Source organism: Microcaecilia unicolor, chromosome 7 (assembly GCF_901765095.1).
Source record: "Microcaecilia unicolor chromosome 7, aMicUni1.1, whole genome shotgun sequence".
In the NCBI taxonomy this organism is placed as follows: Eukaryota; Metazoa; Chordata; class Amphibia; order Gymnophiona; family Siphonopidae; genus Microcaecilia; species Microcaecilia unicolor.
This window is the reverse complement of record NC_044037.1, coordinates 95,036,122-95,054,240: the sequence shown is the minus strand read 5'-3', so window position 1 is coordinate 95,054,240 and position 18,119 is coordinate 95,036,122. Positions and strand designations below refer to the sequence as shown.

Below are 18,119 nucleotides of genomic sequence, written 5' to 3'. Positions count from 1 at the left end.
CTGGAGAGAGGGTGGCTTAATGTGGCGATCCTGCCAAAACTGCCTTTTGACCTCATTTTGGGGAGGGAGTGCGAGCTGTTTGTACGGGGGTTGAAAGGGGTCACAGGGTGGGTGACTACTCGGGCTCAGAAGGCTCGGGGTGGGTCGCAGGATAGGGGGGAGGATTCGGTAGGGCAGCTCTTCCCTTTCCATGAGGAGATAAGGGGAGAACCGGGAGAACACGGCAGGCGGAGAGGCATAGCCGGGCTAGGGCCCTAAGGAGGTTGTGGGAAGGAGAGGCTATGCCATGGAGGCCACAAGAGGTGGTAGAGAGATTTCCCGCTTTTGGCCAGGAGCAGAGAGATGACATGGTATTAAAAAGGGCCTGGGAACAAGTGGAAGGGGAGCCTTCAGGCGGGTTTCCCCGGTTTCGGGTGGTGGAGGGATTGTTGTACCGGGAAATACAGGATCCGGTGGGGGGACCGGTGCGAGGCCAGCTGGTAATTCCCAGGGTCTTTAGGAGTCTTATTCTAAGAGGGGCCCATGATCATCCTTTGGCAGGGCATAAGGGCTCCCAGAGTACGTTGAAACAGGTGCTGGAGCGTTTTTATTGGCCTGGCATACATAGGGAAGTCCAGAATTATTGCCAAAGTTGCCCCTCCTGTCAGCGGTTGGTGGACCGATACCCTCCCAGGGCACCTATGGTACCATTGCCTATTATTGGGGAACCTATGAGAAGTATTGCTATGGACATTGTGGGACTCCTCATCAGAACACCTAGGGGTTTTGCATACATTTTAGTAGTCATGGATAGGGCCACTAGGTTTCCCTGGGCCTTCCCAATGAGAAATATACGAGCTACGGGTATAGCCGCCAAATTGGTCAAGCTTTTCTGTGAAGTGGGATTCCCTCGAGAAATGCTTACGGATCAGGGGTCCAATTTCAAATCTAGACAGTTAAGAGAACTGTGGGAAGCTTTTAACATAAGCCACATTACCACAGCTGCCTACCATCCTCAGACAAACGGGATGGTAGAGCGATTTAATAAAACCCTTAAGCAGATGTTGAGGAAAGGCTTGAAAGGGAAGTATGAGGATTGGGACCAGTTGTTACCCTATGCTTTATATGCATGTAGGGAGAATATTCAAGCATCCCTAGGGGTATCCCCCTTTGAATTGGTCTTTGGCCGATTGCCACGGGGCATTCTGGACATAATTCAGGAGGCATGGGTAGAGAGAGAGGAAGTGCCCAGGGAGGTTAGTACATACCTGAGGGAGTTAAGAGCAAGGATTCAGAGGGTCACGGCGTTTGCGCAGGACACCCTGGGGCAGAGCCAAGAGAGCCAGAAAGGGTATTATGACCGGGCACAAAAGTAAGGAAATTTCAAGTGGGAGATAAAGTGCTCGTCATGGTGGCCTCAATGGAAGGGACCCTGCGTGGTGACAGCCAGAGTAGGCCCATGGACATATCGGGTAAGGCATGCGAAAGGTAGGATTCAGACCTACCATGTAAATATATTGAAACCGTGGATAGAGAGAGAAGGGTGGGTGGCAGTCTCTGAAGAGGAGTTGGGTCCTCAACTAAGTGATGTACAGGAGGGGGGGGGGGGGAAACCTGTTATCGGTGAGTCTCTATCCCATGGGCAGAGGCAACGGGTAAGGGAAATGATAGAGGAGTTTCAGGATGTTATCAATCCCCTACCTGGGGAAACCCATTTGGTGGCCCATGATATCGTCACCGAGCCTGGTAGGATTGTAAGGCAGAGGCCCCATAGAACACCAGAATTTAAGAGGAAGGAAATTATAAGGCAGGTACAGGAAATGATGGACTTAGGTATCATAGAGGAATCAGTTAGTCCCTGGTCCAGTCCAGTGGTGTTGGTACCAAAGAGTGATGGGTCTCAGAGGTTTTGTATAGATTTCCGAAGGGTAAATGCCATATCCCGGTTTGATGCTTATCCCATGCCCCGGATAGATGACTTACTGGACAAACTGGGGCGTGCTCAGTATTTAACTACCTTAGATCTTACGAAAGGGTATTGGCAAGTGCCGCTGACAGAGGAGGCTAAGCCCAAAACAGCCTTTGGCACCCTATAGGGTTATTCCAATTTAGACAAATGCCATTTGGGTTAAATGGGGCGGCAGCGTGCTGCCAGCGATTGGCTGATCAGTTGCTAAGGTGGCATTCGGACTACGCTGCTGCATATATGGATGATATTGTCATTTTTAGTTCAGATTGGGAGTCCCATTTGCCCAAAGTCAAAGTGGTGCTAGAATCCCTCAGGCGGGCGGGCCTAACAGTAAACCCAAAGAAGTGTGTGTTTGCTAGTGAAGAGGTAAAATACTTGGGATACATTGTGGGAGGGGGAGTTATCAAACCCCTAAGGGATAAAGTGCAGGGAGTGCATGATTTTCTGCTGCCCCACACCAAAAAACAATTGAGGGGTTTTTGGGGGCTGATAGGATATTATGCAGATTCATTCCTAGATTTGCGGAGAGGTCAAGCACCCTTACTGACATGCTGAGGAAAAGGTGCCCTAATGTCCTAAAGTGGACAGAGGCAGGTCGTGGGGAGTTCCAAATGTTGAAAGACCTCCTGTGTCAGGAACCGGTCTTAAAAGGAATAGATTTTGAGAAGCCCTTCCTGTTACAAACAGACGCCTCAGAGACTGGCTTGGGGGCTGTGTTATCCCAAGAGTTTGAAGGGGAGGAGCACCCTGTCCTTTTTCTGAGTAGGAAACTGCACCCGGCAGAGCAGCATTATGCTGTTATAGAGAAGGAGTGTTTGGCTATAAAGTGGGCTATTGAAACTCTGAAATACTATCTGCAGGGCAATCCTTTTGTTTTGATTACTGACCATGCACCTCTGAAATGGCTCCAACAAATGCAGGGGCAGAACGCCAGGAGGGGAAATAAACTGTTGGGAACTAAAAGCTGTGTTTTCTGGAAGGACTTTATTTGTGGACTGCTAAAGGGAGCCTACCACCCCTGAAGGTTTGCTACCGGGATTACAGTTATTACAACTTATAATCACTCAAATCATCAGTCACCCCCCCTACCCACACAATCTCTCAGCTCCCCTATCCACAAATAACTTTCCCCAGCTCTTCATTACCTCATTAACCAACTGTTACACATTTGAAGCCTAGAAATTCTTTTGGGGTTTTATGTCATAGGTGCAGGAAACTTTTTAAATACATCTACCTGATCCAAGTTTTTGCTATCAAGAAGAGATTCTTTGTCACAAAATGAGCTAGAAAAAGTGAGTATCCCTTTCTGTTTCTATATCTTTATCAGAAATTCATACAAACCAATATAATGCTACAGAACAGGATAATCTTTTACCCTATTCAGTTTTATTAGCTGAAAATATAGTTTTTGTCCTGTTGAGTCTAAACTACATGATCATCTCAAACTGAAGCTGCATCTGATAAATAATCTAATATGATGCTATTGGTAATCTTAAAAGGAATAATTTCACAAACCATTTTCTGTGTGGAAATCATGTTCTAAACATAGAAGATGACTCATAAAATTGCATTGGTGTGCATGTGCATAAAAGTAGGTGCACGGAAGCACAGCACCTACTTTCACTCAATTTACACGTAGGGGTTTGTGGTGAAGCAGTTCAGGTGGAGTAGGGCAGAGCTGTGATATATACAAGTACTTTGTACAGTACTTTTATACATGCATACAACATCTGTGAGGTGTTAAAGAAATCACAGCAAGGTAATATCTCTGTCTATTTGCATATAATATTGCATTTTTATGTGCTCTATGGTCCTCACCAAAAAGGACTGTTTGCTATACTATCAATAACATGATCCAGATTAAGAGCACAAGTCTTTAATGAGCATATATGTATGTAGTACAAGGATGTATCTGTTAGGGAGAGGCTGTCATCATTGCAAATTATTATGAAATAAAACTGAGCAGAAAAAAACTTGATCTTAACCACACATTCTGTTAGCAAAACAAATCTCTACAGTGCCCTGTGCAGGTCATACTTCCTCCATTTACCATACAACCTTTGCACTTACTGCATGGTAATTTTTGTGTTAACTGTACTGTAAGTGCAAAATTTACTGCACTTTAGTAAAACGGCTCCATAGTTATTTCTCTGCCAAAGCAGACTCATAATCAACATACTTGAGATAATTAAAGGCAAGCAGGAGGATTCTGTATAGGTCACCCAAATTTAGGCTCTAGGATGATCGATGCTAAGCGTGAATCCTATAAAGGTTGTTCTGCACCTAACTTTGAGCGTGAGCATTTATACTTGTCAATGGTGTAAATGCTTGCACCCAATTAATGGTTGTTAGACGTGCAAATGCAGGTATTCTGTAACAGTGCCTGAAATTCTGGGAACATCCCTGATCTACCCACGCCTCTCCCATGGTCACATCACCTTTAGAATTGTGCACTATGAAAATTAAATGTGAATGTTATAGAATAGGTTATAGGGTAGATTCAAACGTAACTCACAATGACTGCCAATTAAATGATTGTTAATGCCAGTTATTGATTGCTATCACTAATTTAGTCAAATATTTAAAATTACAAACAGCGTCAGTAGGAGAAGCAAGATTTGAGCCCAGTCTTTCTTGGTTTTCACTACCATGATAACCATCCTACTCCTCCAGTTGTTATTTGGTTGAAGGCTTTTGAAAACTAATTTAATTGGCTAGACAAAACATGTTCAGAATATGGCTGCTCAAATTTTGATGGGCTTAAAGTTGTTCGATCATGTTCAGCCTGTTCATTGCACAGTACTTTGGCAACAATTTTAGAAAAAAATTGACTTTGACTTTCAAAGTCCTGGATAGTTGTCTTCCAACAGGAAAGGCTTTTTGTGGTTCCTAGAAAAAAGCTGGCTGAAACTACCACTAAAGTATTTTTATACTGTGCCACAAACTTTAGAATGCCCTTCTCCATATTTTAATATTTCCAGAGCAGTATTGCAGTTTTGGAAAACATATTAAGGCTTGGATATTTAATCCTTTTTAAATTGTAGTGATGCTGGAAGGATTGGTGATGTTTTGGAATAATTCAGTGAGCAGGTATGGCAGAGATTTGAAGATGTATTTTATTATTTATGGCATGTGGTGTATCTTTGTTTTTACATGTAATGAAATGTTCATATGTTTATGAAATGCATTTATTATTACTCTAAGATTCCAGTAACTTGGTAGAATCAAGCATCTAATAAATATAAGTAAAGAAAGTTAGAATTTCTCCACTGGTGCTTTATGATGTGCATTTTGTTGGAATTCAGACATATCTTTTGGACATATCTCTACTTTGGTCATTTTTTGTGCTTCTGATAATCAGCTGTAACTTGGTGAAAACAATATATTTTCTTTCCTATGCTGAAGATCATTGTTCATTGACCTAAAGTGTGTTTATGAGATACTGTATGATGATCACTTTGCCATGTTTTGCACGAAATAAAAATAATAGAAAATTTATTTCATGCTTCCTTGCCAAATGCCCCTCAGAGTGTATAAGAGATACAGTTTAAAATAATAAAATTGTTATCCACAGGAAAAAAAACAATGACTTCCAGCCAGTTCAGATTTTACCAAGAAAACTTATTAACACAGATAGCACCAGGGCCGCCGAGAAGGGGGGACAGGGGGGACAAAATTCCCCTGCGCCGGAGTCCCACCCGCCCTCCATCATCAGGACCTCGCGCCTCCAGGGGCCCTGCAGTGCTTCCTGGTGCTCCCTGCCACATAGCTGGGATGCTCAACTTCATTCTTTCCAGCCGCCCTGCATTTAAAAAGTTGCAGCGGCGGCGAAAAAGCAGGCTCATCTCTCCTTTAAGCCCTTCCCCTTCTCTCTCAGCATGCACTGATGCAATTTCCAGTTTCCGTGAAGGCGGCATAGTGCACGCTGAGAGAGAAGAGGGAGGGCTTAAAGGAGAGGTGAGCCTGCTTTTTCGCCGCCGCTGCAACTTTTTAAATGCAGGGCGGCTGGAAGGAAGGGAAGGCTGTGGTGGAAAACTGAGGGCACAGCTGGGGCTGGGAACTGAAACTCGGGGGGGTGAAAAGGGGGGTAACTTGGGGCCTGGGGCGAGTCACTGGACATGGAGGGGAAGGGAGGGGAGGACAGGGAGCAAAGGAGAATCACTGGGGATGGGTAGGGAGGGCAGGGGAGTGAGGAGAGTTGCTATGGATAGATGGAGCGGAGGGTAGGAGAAATGCTGGACATGGATGGAAGTGAGGGAAGACAGGAAGGAGATGCACATAGATGGAGGGGAGAGGAGAAATTCTGGATACGGATGGAGGAGAGGGGAGAGTTGAAATGCTGGATATGGATGGAGGGGAGGGAAGAGAGGACATGAGATGAACATGGATGGAGGGGAGGAGAGAGAGGATAAATGCTGGACATGGATAGAGGAGAGGGAAGAGAGAGAAGGAGATGCATCCTGACGGAGATGAGGCAAAGGGAAAAGAGGAGATAAACTGCACATGGCTGGAGAAAATAGGCAAAAGCTGGATCCACTCTATACAGTGGGGGAAATAAGTATTTGATCCCTTGCTGATTTTGTAAGTTTGCCCACTGACAAAGACATGAGCAGCCCATAATTGAAGGGTAGGTTATTGGTAACAGTGAGAGATAGCACATCACAAATTAAATCCGGAAAATCACATTGTGGAAAGTATATGAATTTATTTGCATTCTGCAGAGGGAAATAAGTATTTGATCCCTCTGGCAAACAAGACCTAATACTTGGTGGCAAAACCCTTGTTGGCAAGCACAGCGGTCAGACGTCTTCTGTAGTTGATGATGAGGTTTGCACACATGTCAGGAGGAATTTTGGTCCACTCCTCTTTGCAGATCATCTCTAAATCATTAAGAGTTCTGGGCTGTCGCTTGGCAACTCGCAGCTTCAGCTCCCTCCATAAGTTTTCAATGGGATTAAGGTCTGGTGACTGGCTAGGCCACTCCATGACCCTAATGTGCTTCTTCCTGAGCCACTCCTTTGTTGCCTTGGCTGTATGTTTTGGGTCATTGTCGTGCTGGAAGACCCAGCCACGACCCATTTTTAAGGCCCTGGCGGAGGGAAGGAGGTTGTCACTCAGAATTGTACGGTACATGGCCCCATCCATTCTCCCATTGATGCGGTGAAGTAGTCCTGTGCCCTTAGCAGGGAAACACCCCCAAAACATAACATTTCCACCTCCATGCTTGACAGTGGGGACGGTGTTCTTTGGGTCATAGGCAGCATTTCTCTTCCTCCAAACACGGCGAGTTGAGTTCATGCCAAAGAGCTCAATTTTTGTCTCATCTGACCACAGCACCTTCTCCCAATCACTCTCGGCATCATCCAGGTGTTCACTGGCAAACTTCAGACGGGCCGTCACATGTGCCTTCCGGAGCAGGGGGACCTTGCGGGCACTGCAGGATTGCAATCCGTTATGTCGTAATGTGTTACCAATGGTTTTCGTGGTGACAGTGGTCCCAGCTGCCTTGAGATCATTGACAAGTTCCCCCCTTGTAGTTGTAGGCTGATTTCTAACCTTCCTCATGATCAAGGATACCCCACGAGGTGAGATTTTGCGTGGAGCCCCAGATCTTTGTCGATTGACAGTCATTTTGTACTTCTTCCATTTTCTTACTATGGCACCAACAGTTGTCTCCTTCTCGCCCAGCGTCTTACTGATGGTTTTGTAGCCCATTCCAGCCTTGTGCAGGTGTATGATCTTGTCCCTGACATCCTTAGACAGCTCCTTGCTCTTGGCCATTTTGTAGAGGTTAGAGTCTGACTGATTCACTGAGTCTGTGGACAGGTGTCTTTCATACAGGTGACCATTGCCGACAGCTGTCTGTCATGCAGGTAACGAGTTGATTTGGAGCATCTACCTGGTCTGTAGGGGCCAGATCTCTTACTGGTTGGTGGGGGATCAAATACTTATTTCCCTCTGCAGAATGCAAATAAATTCATATACTTTCCACAATGTGATTTTCCGGATTTAATTTGTGATGTGCTATCTCTCACTGTTACCAATAACCTACCCTTCAATTATGGGCTGCTCATGTCTTTGTCAGTGGGCAAACTTACAAAATCAGCAAGGGATCAAATACTTATTTCCCCCACTGTACTTCCTCAAGTCTGCGGAGGACCCAGCTTTTACCTATGGATGTAGGGCAAGAAATGAAGAAGAAAGGAGGAAAGTAAAGAAATAAATGGAAAGGAAACCCTGGAAGTGGAGCTAAGGGAGCAGATAGAGAGCAGCAGAATCAGAGACTGGGGCAAACATGATCTGAAAAACAGTCACAAGACAACAAAGGTAGAAAAAAATCATTTTATTTTTATTTTAGTGTTTGGAATATGTCCAATTTGAGAATTTACATCTGCTTATTTTGCAATGTATAGCAATGTCTGTTTTTCTGGTGTTGTGCTGCATATAGAATCTGTATGCTAATTTGGTTTCTGTCATTTTGGGTATGCTGGAGCAGGAAGGGGTGGGTAGGCCCCAGCGAACTGGTCTGCCCAGCTCCCTGCAGTTGCTAAGAATGGCCCTGTCCGTCATCAACCATCTGCCACCGGGCTGGGCCCCCTGCATTGAAATCACAGTGCCTCTCACCTCCGTGTGAAAGCGCTGCAGGCAGCAGCAGATCGCCTCCCTTTGGGCTTCCTTCCCTCTCTGTGTCCCGCCCTCATGGAAGTTATGTCAGATGAGGGCAAACACAGGGAGGGAAGGAGGCCCAAAGGAGGGAGGTGATCTGCTGCTGCCTGCAGCGCTTTCACATGGAGGTGAGAGGCGCTGTGATTTCAATGCAGGGGCCCGGCCCGGTGGCGGGCGGAGGGGGGGCGGCGAAACCTCGGGGGGGGGGGGGGCCCGGGGGTGGCCATGTCCCGGGCCTTGCCCAGTCTCTCGGCGGCCCTGGATAGCACAATTGTGTAGTTTAGTTTATTTTCTTTGAGGCACTGTATTTTGGACTTACATTTATAAATTACTCGTGTACATGCTGATATAGAACTGGTGTTATTTACATATAGAAATGCTGAGAATGCCCATTTTTAGACATCCATGGAAGAAACATGTTGGGGGCATGTTCCTTCCATTAATGCATGTGCAAAGTATTTAGAAGAGTTCTGTATACAGAACGTGCCAAATCTGAGAGTTTGCTTTAAACTTGCTATAGATCATACAAATCTAAAAAAATCATCTTTGTTTGAGCCGGTGCTTGGTATGATATTTGCTGGGAAATATTTTCTTGTAATATGAATCCCTACTTACCCTTTCTTATCACTTTTCTCCTTCTCCCCCCCCCCCCCCCCCCCTCTTCAGTTACCAGTTTCTGCTCTGTGTTTGTCAGTTTGTTGGTGTGGCTGGATAGCTTGTAGCTTATTTGTCTTTCAATGTCTGTGTTCCTCCTCTTCTGGGAGTTCCTCTTTTCTGTTTGTAGATTTGGCTCAGGACCCAGTTCCTGGATGTCGCAGATGAGCAGTCCCTCCCCACTACCTGCACACATATGGGTGTCTAGCAGCACCTATGCCAACCCCACCTTCCCCCAACCTTAAAATAAATTCCATGGCGGTCTGGTGGCCTCTTCCTCCCTCTTACTTCCAGTCCAAAAATGCCCTGGTAGTACATTGCCCCCCCCCCCCCCAGCTGAGCCCATCCTGGCCTGACCCCCCCCCCCCCCCCCCCAGCTAGGCTAGACCAGGCTATGTCAGGCCTGGCTGGGCCTGGCTCTGCTGTTCACCATTGGCCTGGTGGTCTAATGGAGTCCCCCCCCACCAGACTCCTCTATACCTCGTAGGAGGAAGGAGTGATGTCTTCAAAATGGTGGTGATGAACCAGGTGAGACCTAACTAAGGATTTTCCTTAGTGGTGGTGGTAGTGGTCATTGAGAGTGAGGGGAACTAGGGCAAGCTTCTAGTACAAAAGTGCTTGGGCAAAAATGAATAAGTATGAGTGCCAATAAGAGCATGGACCAACAAGGGCCATAGATTGTTTGGAATAGCAGCAAATTTGTGATGTGTGCATGTACTTGATATCATAGGCACATGTGGAGGGCAAATTTATAACAGATCACCTAGGCCTATTTTATAGAAGAAAGCATGTGCTTACTTTCCTTTATAGAATACTAGGGGATCCTTTTACTAAGGTGCGCTGAAAAGTGGCCAGACTGAACCAGGCCAGGAGCAGGGCCCTTCACCACCAGGCCCGGGGTGTGGCTGCTGCTGCACCCCCCAAATCATCATCCACTGCCACTGCCCTCGATCGCTGCTGCTGCTGCCCCCTCTCCCGATCGCTGCCGCTGCTGTCCCCATTATTGCTGCTGCTGCTGCTGAAATACCTTGACTGGTCGAGATCCCAGGCCCCACCAACAGAAGTTGTCTTCTTCCTCCAGTGCTGACTGCCTGCCCCTGCGGCTGCTTTTCCTCTCAGGGCATGCTCAGTTTCAAAACTGAGCATGCACTCTTGAGAGGAAAAGCAGCCACTCAGCAATGGGCAGAAGAAGAGTAGTGCTGAAGGAAGCTCTGGGGCCTCTCTAGCCTCCAAGGGGGGGGGGGGGCCTGGCACTGCAGTTTTCTCTCTCCTGCTCCTGTCGGGACACAATCACGCGGGTCCCGTCAGGAGCAGGGGAGAGAGAAAGACCCAGGTGCTGTGCCCCCCATGGAGGCCGGGGCCTAGGGAATTTTCCCCCCTGCCCCCCTCTTGGCGGCCCTGGTGAGTCCCATCTATGCTGTGTGTAGACTCCACCCATATGTATGCCCATCTGTCAAAAGTGTAGAGGCTGATATTCAGCCAGCATAAGTGACAAGGTTGGTGCTGAACCCAGATATTCAATGCTGGACCATTTTCAGTGACCACCAATGAATATTTGTTTTTTGTTTTTTTTTGGGGGGGGGGGGGGGGGGATTGACTGGCGCTAAGTTCAGCAGCTAACCAAATATTCAACACTAGCCAGTTAATAGCATGCAGAGATAGGACTGCTATTTATGCATCCAATTTGCCTGCTAAAATTAGACACATCGCTGAATATTGCCAGTTATTGTGCAATATAATCAGTTAACATTTCGGTGTTGACTACAAATATTCAGCGGAAATAACTGGTTGTCTCACTCCGACTGTTTGTGGTTAGGTGCCAAAACACAATTTAGCCAGTCAGAGACCATTTCTGGCTGGTGAAATAGCTTTTAATATCAGGGGGAATATATAAGGTAATCATATATTTACAGAATCGTTTAGGCAACATTTTGGGGTTTAAACACTTATTTGTACACATACATGCATATATATGTCTTTATTCTACTCATTTTCATGCATAATCAGCATGTAAATGTTAGTGCCCACTTAATAGAATTATCCACAGAAAGAACACACACATTTATACAGTGGTGTGCTGGTAAATGTTTAACAACAGGCTCTCTCCCCTATCCACCTCTGCACCCCCCCCCCCCACCCCCCACACACACACACACACAAATTGCAGAGTTGGCTATTCCCAGGGAGAGAGTTAGCTGGTAAAGTATTAACAACAGGCTCTCTCCCCGGGCATATCACAATTCTTCACGTACAGCCACAAAACAACCTTTTAGGGTAGATAGTGTTCACAATGAGCTCCTTTTATTACCGACCAGACAGAGATAAGAATTTTCAGTTTTGGCACAGTATAAGTTATCACAAGAACAAAATATAAGAAAACCAATATGGGCTGCATTAGGGGCTTATATAGCCCATTTATGTATAAACAAAAGAAATCTGCATGAAACAAAATATTTATTTTGACTAATAAAACCACTTCCCCCTGAAACATGTTCAAAAGAGAATAATCCATTTGTGTATCTAAAAGGTAAACTTCTACAAAACAGATGAAGATCTGATTCCATGTGTGCCCCATGTGTGTCCATGTGTGTATATTCCATCAACTTTATAATACCAGGCTTCCCATGGTAGATTACAACAACAACAGTTAAGACGAACCCATCAGGAAACAGGATATCCTCACTGAAATTTGGCCATCTGTATTGTATACAGTGTATTTATTTATTTTTATAGTGTAGAAAAATGAGCACAAAATACAGAGTTTAAAATTGCTGTTTCTACCAGCTATAATAATTTTTTTTAATGTGTTAGTGATATTCAATTGTTATTTCATGAAATTTATATCTAGACTATATGGGAAGCTTTCAAATAAATTAAAAAGCTGTTCAATAAGTAAAAAAAAAAACAAAAAAAACTTTTGACCTCTACTTTTTAAGGCACTACCTATCCAACTGAAACAGCTTTACAGTTGGTACAGAAGATGGGCAATAAAGAACGACAACGTGGATGCAGCAGCTCATAGGTTTGCTTGCTTTGGATTGAGGAGATGACAGCTGTGTGGGGCAGTGAAAACAGAGATTTACCAAATTGGCTTCCTTACCGTGGAGCAGATAGGCAGCGCAGCAGGCTCATCACAGTTTCAAACCTCCTTGGTCCCAACTCCCAACAGTGTCCTTTGCCGTGTCCTGACTACACGGAAACAGCAAGTTGAATCAGAGTAGGCGGGATATAGCAGCAGAAGGACCCCGACGCTGGCATCCTGTTCTAACCACTGCCTGCAGCTACAGGTACGGTAGGACGATGATGACAGGCGGGGGCGAAAAAGGTTGAAGGAGGGAGGGAGCGGATGCGACAGGGAAGAGAGAAACCGAAGGGACAAAAATTTAAAATGCATGGGGCAGCGGGAAGGGCAGCAGGGGAGAGAGAATCGGAACACAGATGGTGCAAGTGTTTTTTTTTTTGGGGGGGGGGACAATGTTCCCCCAACCACTTGACAGTGACTGGTCCTCCCTCAACAAATGGGCCCAGCAACAAGTCTGCTTAAAATAATTCTTACCAGACTGCTTGCTGTGACGGTGTACAGCTCCACGACCAACTGAGCGCTGCTGAGGTGAACCAACCCACGAGTGACGAGCACACAAATCTCTTGCCAGTGCAGCACGAGGCGGCAGGGCTGCCACACACCATGCATGCACCAATATCAGGTGACAGCTGGTGTGTTTGGGCATGCGTGCCTCCAGTCTACCACTGCAATTTGTGGTGAAAAAAAAACTTCGTCCCTGCTGACAGCTGAACAACCGGCTCGCAAAATTCTTCAAAAATTAACAACCAGCTCTGCAGAGCTGGTGCGAGCTGGCTCCAGCACACCACTGCATTTATACCTTCTTTGGAGTCGGTGTAAATTTGTGTATTGACATTTGTGCACTATTGTGACTGGATCTAGGGAGCCTATTTAGTAAAGGTACATAGGTTTCTGTATCATCTTTAGCAAACAGACAAACTAGGCAACTTTTTGGACTTCCTACATAAATGTCCTGCTATAATGTCAAGCCTTTAGATATATTTGTTTTAATTTTCTGTTTTGCCTTTTCTATTCCAACAGGTATCAGAATGGGAGAAATATAAAAGATGAATCACACCAGGTTTACAGAATTCATCATTCTGGGATTCTTTGAGTTGCCTGAGATGCAGCTCCTCCTTTTTCTTGTGTTTTTGATTATTTATCTATTGTGCTTGACAGGGAACCTTCTTATTATATTCACAGTGTACTTTAATTCCCATCTGCATAGCCCCATGTTCTTCTTCCTCAGCAACTTGTCCTTCCTAGAAATCTGTTATGTGACTGTCACAGTGCCTAAATTGTTAGCAGTGCTCATAGCACAGTATAAGACCATCTCTTTCATGACGTGTATGATGCAGATGTACCTGTTCCTGACCTGCATGGTTGCCGAGTTCTACCTTCTCACCACAATGGCATATGATCGCTATGTTGCCATCTGCAATCCTTTGCGTTACACCGTCATCATGAACAGGAAAGTCTGCATCAATCTAGCCATTGTTTCATGGACAATTGCATTTCTAAATCCAGTCCCTCATATTACTTTAATATCACAGTCATCATTCTGTAGCTCCAATGAAATTAACCATTTCTTCTGTGATATCACAGCATTGATGACTCTGATGTGTTCAGGGACCTATGTCATTGAAAATATAAATTATATTGAAGGTCCACTTTTCGGTTTAACCCCATTCATATTAACAATTACATCATATGTATATATTATATCTGCAATCTTAAAAATCCGTTCTGCTAAGGGTAGACAAAAAACCTTTTCTACCTGTTCCTCTCACCTCATAGTCGTTCTATTATTTTATGGGACCTCTTTTGGTGTGTACATGAGACCCAAATCTGCTTACTCAATGGATCTTAACAAACTGTTTACTGTAGTGTATATAACTGCAATTCCACTGCTCAACCCCTTGATTTATAGTTTGAGAAATAAGGAACTGAAAGAAACTTTATGGAAAACAACCAGGAGAACTATTTTTCTTCCAGAATTAATAGAATGCTGCACACAACATTTGGTTGCAACATTAAGCAAACGGTATGGGTGGTAATTTCATAGGAGGGTGCCTCACATGAGATGTCAAAGAGGATGCTTATTACATATTTTATTAAGATAGCATAAGTGCCCATGTATGTTTACAGAGCTGCCAACATTTAAGACTTTTTTTAACACTTTGGGCCAGATTCTATATATGGTGCCTAAAAAATCCATGCGGAATACATTTCTGGTTAAGAATATTCTATAAAATTTACACATGGTATATAAAATATGCTCAATTGATGTTACAGTGTCTAAAACTACATATGTTCATTTACACCAATGAAAAGTTAGTGTAACTCCCTGTGCATAAATTTAGGCACACTGGGCCATATTCTATAACTACGAACATAAATCTAGGAATGCCTATGACATGCCTATTTCCCCACCCTTAACCATGCCCCTTTTTGCCTGTGCACTGTAGAAGTTAGGTGCATTGCATTATAGAATATGCCTAGCGAGCTGTGGGCGTAAATTCTAATTATTGTCAATTAGTGCTCATTATTGCTTGTTAAGTGCTGCTATCAGTGCTCATTAGCATGTTAAGCCAATTATGTTGTGAGTATAATTATAGAATTCACCTGGATTGTGGTGTGGATCTCTGGGACCACAATATAGAATCCAGCAGTTTATGCCTTAATAATGCATTTCTTTGTTCCTTAATTTTAGTTACTGACCATTACCAGTTATTGTTCTGGCTGTTATTAGGTGATTAAGCTTTTGCTAACTTACCATTGTCTTCCTTCTCTACACCACTCTACACATTCCCTTTTGGCCAGACTCTTTACCCTTTATGATAGCTCATTTTTGTAATCTAATTCTATTCCTTCTTATATGTTTGCTTTCTTTTAAGCGGCTACTGTGTTCTCTTTTAAGTTATTTCTCTGGGATTCTTGTTAACCTGTTATAACATACTTTGACTCTTAACTCTTTCTGTTCTCATTTTTTGCAATAATCTATAGTTGATTTGAATATTGTGTCATGGAATGTTCATGGTATAAGACATCCTATAAAAGGGAAAAAAGTATTTTAACTCTCAAAAGGAAAAAAAGCACAAATTATTCTTTTAAAGGAAATACATTTACCTGATTTACATACCTTCTCAAACATTGCCAATTGAATAGGACAATCTTTTGAATCTCCTCCAACTGGTAAGCACAATGGTGTTGCCATATTATTCCATAAAGACCTCAATGTTCAGAATAAAGATAATTTATAGATCATGAGAGCAGATGGATTATTCTACAAATTCATCTTTATAATGCTAACATCCTCTTATTTAACGTATATGCCCCCAATCATGTCTACCAGATTTCTTTATCTATTTATTTGAACTAATTATTAAAATTGGTTAATATCCTACTATTCTTGCTGGTGATTTTAACCTCCCCTTAGGCCCTTGGTTAGATAGACAGTCTAAATCACTTTATCACATGACTAAATCACATAACATGCTTACCTCTTTGATCAAACAATTTAATTTATGTGACTAGAATTGATTATTTGTTAATATCCAGCTCTCTACTCAATTCTGTTTCTGCCACTGAGATTGACGCTATCACTATCTCAGACCATGCAGCAATTTCTCTACATCTTCATTTTCACTCTCTCCATGCTAACAGAAGCCCCTGATGGCAACTTAATCTCAACCTCCTAGCTGATGAAGAAAATGTTGGTAAAATACACACCTTTTTAACTGAATTCTTCAATAACAATAAACTGTCTGACATAAATCCAATCAAGAACTGGGAAGCCTTTAAGGCTTCTCTGAAGGGAGAATTCATTTCTCTTTCTGCCTATCTCCATAGAGTCAACAACCGTCTAGTTGAAATAGAATCTAGCCTTAAAACCCTAAAACATGATTACTCTATATTGCCAAAACCATCTATTCTTCACAAAAGTTTGTAGTACAGATTTGAATATAACAAAATCTACTCAATGGAAGCCGTTAATGTAGCAAATTACTTGTAAATTATCTAAAAAGGAAACATTCAAAAACCCAAATTCCTTTAACATACAGTGGTAATAACCCCCCCCCCCCCTAAAACATCAGACATTCTGAAAACTTTTCATACCTTCTATTCTAAACTCTACATATCTGAATCTCCCCTAAATTTAGAGAAACTTGATTGTTTCTTGAAAGCTTTACAGAAGCCTACTCTTTCTGACTCAGATAAATAATCCCTCTCAGCTCCTATTACTCCTTAAGAAATTCTAACTACAATTAAACAGCTAAAAATTGGCAAAGCCCCAGGATCAGATGGGCTATCAGGTGAATTCTTTAAACTTTTCTCAAAAGATCTTATCCCTCACTTAATCACTTTTACTTCCTTTTTTGAAACCAATACCATTTCCTGTACATTTAGGGCCCTGTTTACTAAGCCGCGCTGTAGACATGCAAACATTTTAGTACGCGCTAATCATAGAGACACCCATTATATTCCTATGGGTGTCTCTATCATTAGCACACACTAATTTTTAACATGTGCTAAAAAGTTTGCGAGCCTACAATGCAGATTAGTAAACAGAGCCCTAAGTGAGGCGGTAATCACTGTGTTGCCAAAACCAAAGATCTTACACAGGTTTCTAATTTTAGACCTATTTCTTTGCTGAATTTGGATTATAAAATATAAGCTAAACTTCTAGCTAACAGAGAAGTTAAAATTATCTCACTTATCATTCATCCTAATCAAGTTGGCTTCATGCCTAAATGATTAATCACTGATAATGCTCATTTATTTCATTTTATTTCCCATATGAGTAAATCATCATCAGACCCCACTGTCGCTTTATCAACAGATGCAGAAAAATGTTTGACAGAGTTGAGTGGTGGTACTTATTTGAGACTCTTAAATGGTTTGGCACTCCTGAGTCTTTTATTAAAAAGATCAATGTTCTATATTCTAACCCAACCACTTGTTTGTTTATTTATTTATTGCATTTGTATCTCACCTTATCCCACCTATTTGCAGGCTCAAACTCAGCAAATAACTCAGCCTTTGCTCCAATCTCTCTCAAAAGAGGCACTCACCAAGGTTGTCCCTTTTCCCTGTTACTTTTTAATATTGCTTTAGAACTATTCTTAATTGCCATTTGTACTTCCCTATTAATCACTGGCATAAAAATAGGCCCTCTGGAAATTAATGTCTCAGCTTATTCTGATGATATTGTTCTTTTCTTATCACACCCTGAACTAGCCATAACACTTTTATTTAAATTTGGTAAACATTTATGCCTGCCATTAAATATTCATGCCACTCCAGATTTAATTGCTCCTTTTGACTTAGTGTGGTCTTCAAAAAATTTGAAATATCTTGGACTTGATCTTTTACCCTCTATAGATCAAACCATTGAAGCTAACAATAAAAAAAATCACTGCATCAATTCAAGTTTTACTTAAATTATGGCTCCCATTGCATCTTTTGTGGTGGGGTCACTTAGATAATATTATGATGATCGCTCCCAAAATTAACTTTATTTTAAGTATGATTCCCATTATATTTCCCACTCAGTTCTACAAAGAATTCAATAAGATCTTATCCCAATTCCTCTGAGGTAGTAAAATGCTGAAAATTACCCTCAACATGCATAAAAACGCCAAAGCTCAAGTCTCTTTCCCAATTTTTTCACTTACCACAAATCCTTTATTCTGCAACAAGTGTCTCATTCGTTAATGCCTGATAATGAATACGCTTCCACATGGTTTATTCTTGAGAGAGAATTATGGGCTCCTTTTAACTTACAAA

The 18,119-nt window shown here is 42.9% G+C and overlaps 2 protein-coding genes across 2 annotated transcripts in view; both read left to right on the top strand.

Annotated features, from left to right (window-relative positions):
* The window catches only part of LOC115475028 (olfactory receptor 5V1-like), a 31,470-nt gene extending 18,077 nt beyond the window's left edge, over positions 1-13,393 (top strand). Inside the window, exon 3 of the mRNA XM_030210767.1 lies at positions 13,371-13,393. Within this exon, the coding sequence (XP_030066627.1) occupies positions 13,371-13,393 (23 nt within the window). The remainder of the gene's footprint in view (positions 1-13,370) is intronic.
* Positions 13,394-13,396: 3 nt separating this feature from the next.
* Positions 13,397-14,386, top strand: LOC115475027 (olfactory receptor 1009-like). Its single transcript, XM_030210766.1, has one exon. It carries the CDS (start codon positions 13,397-13,399, stop codon positions 14,384-14,386), a length of 990 nt encoding a protein of 329 aa, XP_030066626.1.
* Positions 14,387-18,119: the final 3,733 nt, after the last annotated feature.